The sequence below is a fragment of the Mastigoproctus giganteus genome, chromosome 3 (genome assembly GCF_048544385.1).
Source record: "Mastigoproctus giganteus isolate SK-2022 chromosome 3, ASM4854438v1, whole genome shotgun sequence".
NCBI classification, from domain to species: Eukaryota; Metazoa; Arthropoda; class Arachnida; order Uropygi; family Thelyphonidae; genus Mastigoproctus; species Mastigoproctus giganteus.
The window spans coordinates 187,773,572-187,787,364 of NC_143577.1; the positions used below are offsets into that span (position 1 = coordinate 187,773,572).

General features: G+C 35.7%; 1 protein-coding gene across 1 annotated transcript in view; it reads left to right on the top strand.

The window, feature by feature from the left end:
• Positions 1–13,793, top strand: part of Dtd (D-aminoacyl-tRNA deacylase) — a 42,804-nt gene that overhangs the window by 12,743 nt on the left and 16,268 nt on the right. The window contains exon 4 of the mRNA XM_090370786.1: positions 3,713–3,845. Within this exon, the coding sequence (XP_090226912.1) occupies positions 3,713–3,845 (133 nt within the window). The remainder of the gene's footprint in view (positions 1–3,712; positions 3,846–13,793) is intronic.

Here is a 13,793-nt window from a genome sequence, read left to right on the forward strand (position 1 = left end):
ATTTATTCAACACATCCACTTCCACAACTTGAATTTATGCTCCCTCGTGTGTAGTCTCAGCAAGTGGAAGAATACCATTGACATTCAGCTTACTCAATTCAAGGCTTTAAACATCCCGATCAGATCTCCCCACAGGTGCCTAGTCTTGAGATGCTGAAATTTGCAAATCTGCATCCTTCCTAAAGTGAAGCCTCCAGATCTGTATACAGTACTCAAGATGCAGCCTAACCATGACCTTATACAAAGGGATAATTACCTCCTTATCCCTGCTAGTAAAGCTTCTGTATATCTTTGACAAAACCCCAGGAGCAGTCCTGGCAGCATGTCTGCACTGCTCACAGAATTCAGTGTCTGATTGCACAATTACTTGCAGGTCTTTTTCATTCTCTACTACCCTGAGTGTAGTACCACATAGTTGATAAGTTACTCTGGGATTACTGCTGCCCATGTGCACTACCTTGCATTTGTCAATGTTAAACTTCAACTGCCATTTCTCAGCCCATGTACCCAATTTTCCTAGATCTTGTTGCAGTAGCTCACTGTGATGACTGTGGTTAACCACCCTGCCAACCTTTGTATCATCTTCAAATTTAGACGTATACCCTCATCAATATCATTGATAAATATTGAAAACAACAATGGGCCCAGCACTGAACTCTGGGGAACTCCACTAATAACATTAGTCCACGAAAAGCAGTGTCCATTGATAAATCCACTCTGTCTTCTTCCACTTAACCATCCCTTTATCCATAGTAACAACTTGCCATTAATACCTCATTACTCCAGTTTGTGCAGCAGTCTTTTATTCGCAACAGTATCAAAAGCCTTCCTGAAATCCAAATATATAATGTCAGAATCATTTTTTGCATGCTTTTCCTTGGCCACTTTTTTTTTTTTTTTTTTTTTTTTTTAATGAAAACCCCAAACACGAAAGGTATCAAAACCTATAGTACTTAGTACTGTGCATGGGTCGAAGGAGAAGTATGGGGGGTAGGGGGATGCCGGAAACTTTGCTCTAGAGACTAAACATGGATTTCACCACTTCAAGCCTCCAATAAGCAAAGCTGCATCATAGTAACCTATCAGATTGTTAGACAAGACCAACCCTTAACAAATTCATGCTGTGATTGCAGTATATTTGCATTCCTGCCCAGGTCCTGCATTACTTCTTTAACCAGTGATTCCATTATTTTCCCTGGAACAGACATTAAGCTAATGTCTGTAATTACTTATGTCACCTTTTGATCCTCCTTTATGAATTGGGGATATATTTGAACATCTCCAATTCATGGAGAACTCACCTGAATCCAAGGATGCTCTCATAATTAAGCTAAGGATTTGCTGCTTCCCTTAATATAATTGGATATATCCCAGGCACCTTTTTTTATATTTAGCAATTAACAACAATTTCTCTTTCACTTTCCTTTCAGTTGTCACAAAATCATTTAGCTCTCTGTTAAGAGTATGATAAAACTTCTGGCATCCCCTTCCCTAAGGAATTTCTCATGTGTGAATGTAGATGCAGAATACGTATTCAGTTTTTCAGCAATTGAGCAGGGTCCTCAACAGTCAAATTACTGATTATCAAGTGGCCCAGTGTGATTTAACTTCTTCCTTCTACTGTTAATATAAGCCTTTGTTGCTGTTCTGTGCATTCTTTGCCAGAGACTTCTCATAATGTGCCTTGGCTTGCCTAATCTTCTTTGTGACTTGATTACAGACTAATTTATATGCATCTTATGTGCTTTTCTTCTCTGCCACAAATCTAGCTTCTTTGATTACTTCCCTGAATACTGAAAACTAGCTTCTTTGATTACTTCCCTGGATACTTCTCATTTAGAATTAGCTGTTAGTAACATCATCAGTTGGTCCCACTGCACACAGAGTACTAACATGGGTGCCTCCGTAGCCAGGTGGGAAGGAGCAGCAGTGCATAGCAAAACATCAAACCTCTGTCACCATCTAAACAGTAACACCTAAAATATGAAAAGTATTAAAATGCACCCATTTCAAAATGCCAACATATTCAAAATACTGACTGGCTATATGCCACAGGAAATGTTAACAATCTATAGTATGGATAAAATGCCAGTCAGTCAGTTCAGTAATCTTTTAGTTTGTTTAAACTTATGAATGAATCCAATAGTTATTATCCTTTGGTGCCATTGCATCATAGCTCTGAACTCAGAGGGTACGATTACCCACTATGAAAAGAGAAAAATGAGAATAGCATAAAAATTACCTTACATTAGGAGCCAAGCTCATGGTAATCCACTACTGAATAAAGCTCTTGCAGAAGTCTAGACACCTTCCCCTCCCCCCCTGCCATCTTCTGCAGAAAAGGAATCATAAAGACTTGAATTGAAAACTAACTGAATATTAACTTATCAGATTGGTTAGATACATAATAAAGAATGTGTTATTTATTATGTGTCTATCTGTTATGTAAAAACCATAACAGAGCACATTTGAATGGTTTTATTATAGTTTGCATGGTGCAATTACCTTCACTGCTAGACAACTATAATTACCTCTTCAAAACAATAAATAGTTTCTTAAAATCCCAGGGCTTTCTTGATTGGGAATGAGTGGAAGATAAAGAAAAGTTGGATGATGAGAAATGACTTGTTGGCTTAAGCTGATTGCAGATGTCTGTGATATCCTTCTCTTTGGCAACCATAAAAAAAAAGCCAACATGAAATTAAACTATCTGATTTGGGATAAACTCTCTCTGAAGTGGAGTCAGTGATTATATTTCCACTGAAAGGCAAGATGAGGTGAATCCCACAGTAGCGGTTTCATGGGTGGGGGGACTGTAATAATGCAACAATGAATTTTCCAATTGCTATCCTAGAGTCTCTTTTACTAATGGTTTCTTTTGGGTTTTTCAAGGATCATATCATTTATAAATTGTAGATATTACATAACTGTTTAATTCTTTTTAGTATAAGGATTTCATTTTAAAGATGTAAAAAGCTTCATGAAATCCTCACTCCATAAATAAAATAAAAAATAAAAAATTTTAATTGCCCACAAATGAAATATTAGGAATGGAAACAAAAAAGAGCAAAAACTGATTAACTCCATTAAAACTATGTGGAGTTGTTTGGGAAAGAATATCATATAATGTGTGTGTTTCACTGCAGATTCATATCTAAGCATGTTAAATGATTTTATCTATTCATGACTTAGGAAATGCTTGTTGCATGCATGATAGTGCCTCTCATTAATCATTTGCTGTATGATAGTGTCTGAATTGAAAAAGTTCTTGGTAATTGGATAGGCCTACTGAACATTTTCTGAGGTCCCCAGATTTAATGTATACAGATATTTTCTGCAGAGGTTACCTTACTTAAAAGATGAAGCATATTGTCATAAACCTGCTACAAACAGTAATTATCAAAGTGTGTTTAAAAGTTAATCTATTTCTCTGTATTGAGTTTGTCAGAAACTTAGCCAAAAAAAAAAAAAAACCTTGCTTTGTATTGAGGCTAATGCCTGAAATGTTGTATTGACTCACCATTTGAAGCATTAATCAGTATATTAACTTTAGATTACTTTAAAATTTTAATATAAATGCTTTATCTTACTGTCATAGTTATTTTATCTGTTCAACTGAGTTTCTGCTTACACATTAAAGAAAAAAATGCCTCATAACCTGTGCTATAAAATGTTAAGTTCACTTAATTGTCTTTTATTTCGTTTTTTCTAGTTTACTTTGTATTGCACATTAAAGGGTAATAAACCAGATTTTCATCTCTCCATGGGGTTAGACCAATCAAAAAGGTTTTATGAGGAATTTATTCAACATTTGAGAAACTCATATAATCCAGAATACGTAAAAGGTATCTATTTTATACTGTTTTTATTTTGCACTTGAATTATTCAGTATTAGAATTATTAGTCTCAACTAGTTTTTATGCATTATTCTTAATGAAAATGACAGACTTATTCATACTTTCCAGTTTAATTATGCTTGGTCAGTGAATTTATTAACACAGAGAACAAGGTTCACTTTTCTTAGTCAGGTTGCTGTGTTATGCAAATAAAAGTAATAGTCACTGCAAGAGGTAAATAAAAGACTTCTTAAGATTTGTTATATCTGAATTTAAGAACACATCAAATTAAAGCCACAGACCTACATACATGATATTCAGATGAAGAAATTTTACTATCAAGTCAGCTACAAGAAAAGAATGTCACTGGTAACAATTCGAAAAATGGATGAGATTAAAAGACAGTTATTTACACAGAATATATTCAATTATTGGGAGTATAATGTGGTGCAAGTTTTAGCATGATTATGCAAGTTGTTTAAAAATTTCAGACTTGACAAAAGTGGCAGGATGATCTGTTTCACTCATAAATCATACAGTACTTCCACTAAATGGAATCTTGTTATTGTGATTATTTTAGCCAAAGTATAGTATAGTTTGTTATATTCCACAGAATGTAATTTAAAAAAAAAAAAAACACAGAGGCCGTTTTAAACTGAATGTAGGAGAGCAAGATCACAATTTTTTTTTTTTTTTATGAAAACCCCAAACACGAAGGTATCAAAACCTATAGTACTTAGTACCATGCATGGGTTGAAGGAGCAGTATGGGGGGAGGGGGATGCCGGAAACCTTGCTCTAGAGACTAAACATGGGTTTCCCCACTTCAAGCCTCCAATAAGCAAAGTGGTGGTATTTCACCGATTGATGAAAGTCATCTTATTTGTGACAGAGTGCAGTTTCTGAAACTTTCAGTAAATTTGAATAATGATGATAAAAACAAAACAGGAACAGTGAGAGAGAAATGAAACCTTAATTCAGCTTTTAGACAACATGCTGTAAATTTAAATCTTTAACCTGTTAAGTAATAAAAATTAAAAGAAATTGAAAAATTGTAAATTAGATAATTTATACATAGAAAAATCAGGAGTTTACTGTAGCAATAACTAGGAAGTAAAGCCATAAGCAGATTGAGAGTTGGAAGTAACTTTTTTATATGTTACATAATTATTAACTGTGGATAAAAGGAAAAGTGTATCTGATGGTGCCTCTGGTAAAAAGAAAAGAAAAGTGATAACATTAGATCAAAAAATTGAAGTCATAAAAAGATTTGAAGATGGTGATAGTAAAATACAAATTTCTTGACATCTTGGAATGCCTGAATCAACAATTTGGACAATTTCAAGTAAAGCCAGTGCATGTAAGGAAAAAGGTAAGCTTGCTTCATCATCAGCATGCACATGAACCACAAGAAATAAAGTGTTACGATGATCGAGATGGAACTTCTTTTAGCCATTTGGATAGAAGACTACAATTAAAAAAGAATTCCAATCTGCACAATGACCATAAAAACAAAAGCCTTGAGTATTTTTGCAATGTTAAAGGAAAAGTCAACAATAGAAAACTTGGGTAGAGCGGTAACTGAATAAAATGTTCAAGCAAGTTCTTCAAAAGAAAAAGTGATTGAAACGGAAGAAAATTTCACTGCCAGTAAAGGCTAGTTTGAACGTTTAAGAAAAGAACAGGACTGTGTAACGTTGCATTGACTGGAGAAGCAGCAAGTGCAGATAAAGATGCTGCCACGAAATATCCCAAAATTTTAAAGAAAATTTTTGATGATGGTGGCTACGATCAACAAATATATTTAATGTTGATGAAACAGGCCTTTTTTGGAAACAAATGCCAAAAAAAAAACCTTTCTAGCAAAAAAAGAAAAGGCTCAACTAGGCTATAAAGTTTCCAAAGATAGAATAACACTTTTATTGGGAGGCAATGCAGAAGGCGATTTGAAATTAAAACCCATGGTTATCTATAGAAATGAAACTCCCAGATCTTTCGGTAAGGGTTTTAATAAAGCAAGCCTACCTGTTGTTTGGTACTCTAATAGAAAAGCTTAGGATCACGAAAGCTTTATTTGAAGAGTGGTTCACTAGCAATTTTTGTCCGAAAGTTAAGGCCTACTGTGAAGAAACTAATCTTGCATTCAAAATTTTAATAATTTTAGACAATGCGCCCCAGGCCATCCACAAGCACTTTCCAATTTGTGTGAAAACGTGAAAGTTATTTTTTTACCTCCAAATACGACAAGTCTTTTACAGCTTATGGATCAAGGCATAATCGCTACTTTTAAGGCCTATTATTTAGGCAGAACATTTACACAAGCAATTGAAGCAACAACTGGAGATGGTGCAGTTTCTTTAGTTGAATTGTGGAGAAATTACAACATCAGGAAAGCAATAGACAATATTCATGAGTCATGGTCTGAAGTAACATCCAGCAATATGAGAGCAGTTTGGAAGCATATTTTGCCACATTGCACAAATGATTGCTGTAGTTTCACTCATGTCAACACTGTTATCGATGAAATAGCAAATATTGGAAGAGATCTAGGCTTTGATGAAATCGACAACAGTGATGTTCTCAAATTGCTGGACAGAACAATTAAGTGATTCTGACCTCCTTAATATTGATGAACAGCGAGCATATGATGAGGTGTAAATTTGCGAGGAAGAAAATGTTCAAGAAAAGAAGTTGACATTAAAAGAACTTGAAGGAATATTTCACACAGCTGAAAATTTATGATGAAAGGAAGAAAGAAAAGTCTGTGCAAACCAGCCTTTTGAAATATTTTGCAAAGAAATAAAGTGAGTTATATATTGTAATTTTTTAATTTCAATAAACTTTTGATTACTGTACTGCAAATATTTATAATTATCCTTTGCTTTTATACTGCTGTAAATTAAATTGCCATAAAAAAAACGTATTTTTAAAAATATTGATTGGTATATTGTAGATCTTGGAATGAATTTGGCTATTTTGTATTGATTATAAACTTCGATTAGTTCGATTTCGCATAGCGTGCCATTTTTGCTGAACCAATTAATCGCGCTAATCGAGGGATTCCTGTACAACTTTATGAACACTTTCCACTCTGCATCAATAAACAATACTGAACAGCTCCATTCTTGTTTCATTGGTTACTGTTATCAATTAAGCTATGCCCTAAATGATTAATAAGCAGCATCTACTGTATATGAAGCATTTGTGTTATCAATTGTTTAATAAGCTTCAGTTTCAGAAGTTTCTTTATTTTATTAAATAAGTGTTTCAGTTTATATTAATCTTAATCAGCATGACTACAGAATACTGGTTAGGCTCTTGACTGAAATCTCAAAAACATATTGCCCATAGTGTGTAACAGCGATAAGAACCAGGCATAGATAATAAGAGAAAAAGTACAGTGAGCAAATAATGAAGAGTTTGCAGAAACATAACATTTTATTAGTATAATTTCACATTTATCATGAGTATGAAAACTGTGAGCTCCACAGAAATTAAAGGAATTTAAGTTACTTGTGTGAGGATAAAATGGCAGAATTTTGTTTTATTTGTTAAAAATTTGATTGTATTTAAATTAATGCCCAGACTACCAGAAAAAAAAAAAATGGACACCAGAATAATTATGGAATTTAAAATGCTGGTAGAGCTCATCTTAGCACCCAATATGTGGGACAGGTGTGGTTGCAGATACCCTCTCCCCCAGGAAGGAGTAATCTACAAAAAGAATTAGGCAGATGTGTTTCACCATCCAACCTGTTCTGGAAAATCCAGGATTTTGATACAGATTTTGTAAAGTTCATTACCAAAAGCCTAGAGGTGACAACTTGCCAACTTGAAAGCTGCCTTATGTACTATAAGGCCATTGGATACTAATGTGCAAAATTGTTATATGTTACTGTAAAAGCCCAAAATATGGTAAATCCTAGGATTTATAAGCACGTGCATACCACATTCTCTTCTCCTTGCAGCTGAAAAAGATTGCATCCTTCCAGTATTTAATCTTTACACATTATCAATAAGCTGTATTGTTAGGCTAACTTTTTGCAACATGCCATCTAACACACACCGCTTTTTATTTTCTGTGGCTTTTTTTTTTTTTTTTTTTTTTGAGAGGAGGGACTGCAACTTCCTGCCTGATAGCAGCAAGCACTTTATCCTGTGGGCCTTTAAGATTTTAGAGAGCTGTTGTGAGCGCCCGGGTAGTAGGGGATAAAGGCGACATCATCACTATGGGGGCCCTAGGGTGTGCGGTTCAGTGTACTGCATATCCTGCCATGAGTGCACTAGCAACTATGTTGAAGAATCTGGCAGAAATCTCCAAGATCAAATCTCCGAACACGAGAGAGCACTCTGTTACGCAGATTCAGAACACTCACTGATTGCGGAGCACTTCTGGTCTTTCCAGCACAACCTCGATCTATTCTGCGATGTTGAAATTATTGGCTAATCCCGATGACACTACACTCATTGCATCTGGTTGGAATTGCTACACATTTCCTGTTGTCGAGGTGCCTTTAACCAAAATAAAGGAAAATGCATCCATCCCATCATGGAAGCAGTTATCCTCCAGAATGATAAGCGTTGGCACATGCTTCATACTCAAACACTACATTTACAACCACAAGCCCCTATTTTCAACAACTAATTGTTAACTAACTGCACCCATGTCACACATTTCACCTTGCAATGACAACCATGTCTTACACCTGGTATTCTGGTTTTATAATAATGCTCAATCCTTAACTGAAGAAGGACTGCGCAAGTCCGAAAGCTTTTGGTAGATGTATTTATTTTATTTTTTGTTTGCTTAACTTGTCTTTAACTAATATTAAAGGATTTTTGCTCAAACCTTGTTTTTTTATCTGTTTCTCTGTTACGACTGAAGTATATATATTTAAAATGAATCACGGGGACAGAGGCCCTTTCCATTTCAATCCTCCTCAGGTTGCTGACAAACTAAATGAATATTTTGCATTTACATTTACATGTGAGGAATTCTTTAGAGAAGGGGATGTTAGAAGTTTATCAAGCTGTAATAGGAACTAAAATGATTTTGTAATAACTGAGTAAAACTAGAAGAGAAATTGTTGAAGTTAAAGATAAGAAAGGCACCATCTGAGGTGGTTAGATCTCTCCAATTATATTAAGGGAGGCAGCAAACCCTTAGCCATAATTATAAGAGCATCCTTGGACTCTGAGAAGGTCCCTGCAGACTGGAGTTGTGTGAAAGTATTCCCAGTTCAAAAGGAGGGATCAAAGGCTGACATGAGTAATTACACACCTGTTAGTTTAACTTCTGTTCCAGTGAAAATTATTATTATCATCATCATCTGTTTATTAACCTTAGGTTCACTAATAATGGAGTCACTAGTAAAAGAAGTAATGCAGGACCATCTAGACAAGGTCATTTCAAATATAATTATACTTCAAACTCAGCATGGGTTTATTAAGGGTAAATCTTGTTTGGCCACAAAGGAACTAGATGCAAAAAAATAATTTTGATATCATATAATTGGATTTTAGGAAAGCTTTTGATACTGTTGCACATAAAACATTGCTGTACAGATTGGAGCAGTATGGCATTAAGGGCAAGTTGCTGTTATGTATAAAGGGACAGTTGAGTGGGAGAAGACAGAGAGTGGTAATCAGTGGACATTGTGCTTCATGGACTAATGTTATTAGTGGAGTCCCCCAGGGTTCAGTGTTAGGCCCATTGTTGTGTTCTATATTTATTGATGATATTGATGAAGGCATATTAGGCTTAATGTCCAAGTTTGCAGATGATACAAAGATCAGCAGCTTGGTTAATGAACAAGAATGACAATATGCTACTGCAACAGCATCTAGAAAAATTAGGCAGATGGGCTGAGAAATGGCAATTTTAGTTTAACACTGGTAAACGCAAAGTGCTGCATATGAGTATCACAGTAACCCCAGAGTAACGTACCAGCAGTGTGGTAGTACACTCATGGTAGTGGGAAATGAAAAAGAGACCTGGGGATAATTGAGCAGTCAGATATGGAATACTCTGAGCAATGCAGACAGGCTGTCAGGACAGCGAATGGCATTTTGTCAATGATATACAGGAATTTTGCTAGCAGGGATAAGGAGATGATTATCCGATTGTATAAGCCAATGGTCAACCTACATCTTGATTATACAGGTCTGGAAGCCTTATTGTAGGAAGGATGTGGAGCTCCTGGAATGAATACAGAGAAGAGCAACGAGATTGGTGAGCAGAACAAAGGGGTGCTCTTACCAAGAAAGGCTTCAGTTCTGTAAATTGCAGCATTTGGAGACTAGGCACCTACAAGGTGATCTGATTGAGTTGTTTAAGGCTTTGAATTGATTGAGCAAACTCAGTGCTGATGGGATTCTTCCTCTTTCTCTGACCACACACAAAGGGGGAAGCAAATTCAAATTGAGGAAGGGTGGTTGTAGAATAGATGTACAGAAGTTTGCCTTTAGACAATGGATAGTTGATTGTTGGAACACATTTCCATCTGTTGTTGTGGAAGTTGATTATTTAAATAAATTCAAGGCAGAACTAGACAAACTATTGGAGGGAATGAATAGGTGAAATGGGAAGTTTTTTTTTTTTTTTTTTGTACACTTCTCTAATTTTTCCTGCACATAAGATAAAAAAAATTGAATAAATAATTCTATTTACATGTTCGTCAAACATTTCTTTTTTGCTTCAATCGAATTCAGCACACACAGTTGCGAGTGCTGCATAAGCATTTAGGGAAATTCTGACATGTAAAATTCGACTTGCGTCGAGTTCTGCGGAATACAACCCTTATGTAAGTTGGGGAGTGGCTGTATATACCTACGTATTATTTGTATAAACTACAATACACTTAATATTAAACACGATTTATTTCTCCATAATTAAAAACAATACTAATTAATAATAAACACGATTTCCTGTTTTGTCAGCATTGTACATGTCTTCGTCATTGAAATCAGGAAAGAATAAACTAACTCATCCATTCATTTGCCATTATTGGATCTACAGATCGAGATTCTCCACTAATTTTCACGTAAACGATGTTATGTCAGTTTTTAAATCAAACCAGCCAACTGTTGTTACATAAAAATCTTTGCGTTCAAATTGTTTAGCAAATTTTTCCACTTGAGCCTTCAAGATCAGACAATCTATTCAAAATCCAGCACTTCTTTGTGTAGTGAACCATTGAAGCAGTGCTTCATTGACATTTGTAACCTTGCACTTTCAAATATTTTTTTCCAGTGCTGATATCGTAAACATGTTTATTCTTCCACAATGTTGATACTGTTGAAGAGGACAAAAAACATTTTTTTCACCACTTTCTAACACACGAATAATTTCGACTTTTTCGGGAATTGAGAGGCACTCTCTTTTGTTAGTAGATATGTTTCCAATGGAAGGGTTTGTTTCTAAAGGATTTTACTTTAAAATGACAGTAAAGTGATCTGCATACAAACAATTATCATTCCCACAATTCTTAGAGGTCCCAAAAAAAATTTATGACAGTTCAGTGAATACAAGACAATCTGTAAATAGGGTAGTGCAACCATAGAAATTACAAGTGGAACAGCAGTACACTACTGTATATCCCCCCATTCCCCAAAGGACCAGGTTAAATCATAAATGCCCCTAGAAAAGAAATGCACACTGGCACAAGAAATTCTCACCAGTGAGATATAGGATAAATTTTATAAATCAGTCAATTATGTATGCGGTATAAATAATTCAGTTATGTATGCAATGCAAACTATGTGAGGAACCAACCGTTTTTAAGGTAGTTTCCGTAAGTGTTTCCACGAGTGTGCTTATTTTACATTTACGAAAGGCTCTATAATTAGTATTAGTAATAGCCGCATGGTGCAAGAAAGCCTATGGCTTATGCTCCACCAGCCAAAAAAAAAAAAAAACACGAATAAAACAATGATAAAAAAAATTAAAAATGAATTAATAATAATAATTAATAAAAGAAAAGGAAATTAAACCTATCATCCTATGCACTTCCCTTACCTGAAGGTACTACCAGATGACCTTTGAATTTCCCCAAACTGTCAGCCTCTACCACCCATTCCAGTAATTTATAACTCGCTGGCTAAAATAAAACTTCCTGCAGTCCAATCTAAACATTTTCCCCCGTAACTTGAATTTATGTCCCCTAGTTCTAGCATCATTTATAATCTTGAAAATTTCGTCCTCATTCATTTTACTGATGCCCCTCAGAGCCTTAAACACCTCAATCAAATCTCCTCTAAGGTGTCTAGTTCCCAAACTCTGCAACCCACATATTCGAAGTCTTTCTTTATAAGGATGCCCTTTTGCCAATCTCACCAGGCGAGTTACCCGTTTTTTCACCCTTTCAAGAAGCTCGATGTCTTTCTTTAGGTGCAGTCTCCATACTTGAACACAGTATTCCAAGTGTGGTCTAACAAAAGCCTTATGTAATGGGATTATCACGTCCCTATCTCTACTTGCAAAAGTTCTATAGGACACCATGGGCCTTCCTTGCAACCTGTTTACAAACCTCAGAGAATTTCATGTCTGACCGTATCGTAACACCCAAGTCCCTTTCCTCCAGTACTGGGTTTAGTTGAACTCCACCAAGTGAATAAGTTATTTTGGGATTACTGTTTCCCAGGTGTAATACCTTACACTTTGTTGGATTAAAGCATAGCTGCCATTTTTCTGACCATTCCGGAAGTCTATCTAGGTCTCTCTGAAGAAGCTCAGCTTGACAGTGATCATTAACTACTCTACTAATTTTAACATCATCTGCAAATTTAGACATCATGCCCTCTATCCCTTCATCGATGTCGTTTATGAAAATTAAAAACAATAGCGGTCCTAATACTGATCTTTGGGGAACCCCACTTCTTATATCAACCCAATCTGAGGAATAGCCATATATCACAACCCTCTGCCTCCTGCCCTGAAGCCATCCTGCTATCCATCTAAGGATTTTCCCAGTGATTCCAACCTGTTCCAGCTTATAAAGCAACCGCTCATGTGGGACTGAGTCAAAAGCTTTGCTGAAATCTAAATAAACAATGTCGAAATTATTCCCTAAATCCAGCTCGTGAGTGACCCTTTCAAAATAGTGAACCAGATTTGTTAAAAATGATTTTCCCTTTACAAAACCATGCTGAATAGCCTTGAGAATTTCAATTCTATCCAAATGATCCTGAATTCCACCCTTGCTCATTGCCTCCATGATTTTCCCTACCACTGAAGTCAGACTGACAGGTCGATAATTTCCCACTTCACTCTTAGAGCCACCCTTATGTATGGGAGATACATTGGCACTTTTCCAATCCAACAGAATCTCCCCAGAGTCTAGTGATGTTCGCATAATTAGCCTCAATGGTCAATGCACTCACTTGCCGCCTCCCTTAAGATTATAGGGTATATTCCATCAACTCCAGGAGCCTTACTGGCCTGTAGGCTCGAAAGTTTTTTCATTAAATAATCTTGCGAAATTTCAGTATCATTAATTACATATTTTTCAACTTTGCTCCTACAATTTCCCATTGCCACAAAAGGTTTTTCATTTGTAAATATCGATGCAAAATAACTGTTGAGTTCATCTGCAACAGCAGCTGGTGTATTCAATATTATCCCCTTTCCCTTACGTAAAGGTCCGATCCGGTTTGTTCTGCTCTTCTTGGCATTTATATATGTGAAGAATTCCTTATCCCCCTTCTTTGCTCTGTTTGCTAGTGATTTCTCATAAACTGCCTTTGCCTGTCAAACCTTTTCTGTGGCTGTATTACAGATCATCTTGTAGCTGTTATAGGCTGCAGTACTTTTTATTGATCTGTAATGGTTACAATGAGTATTGATTTTAATGAACATTTTTCATCACTACCTTGGGCTTTCTTATAACTGAGTTCAACTCTGTTTAGTAGATGGCGGCTCAAAGGTTTCTGAATTTGAGATATATAGGCTGTCATTCCT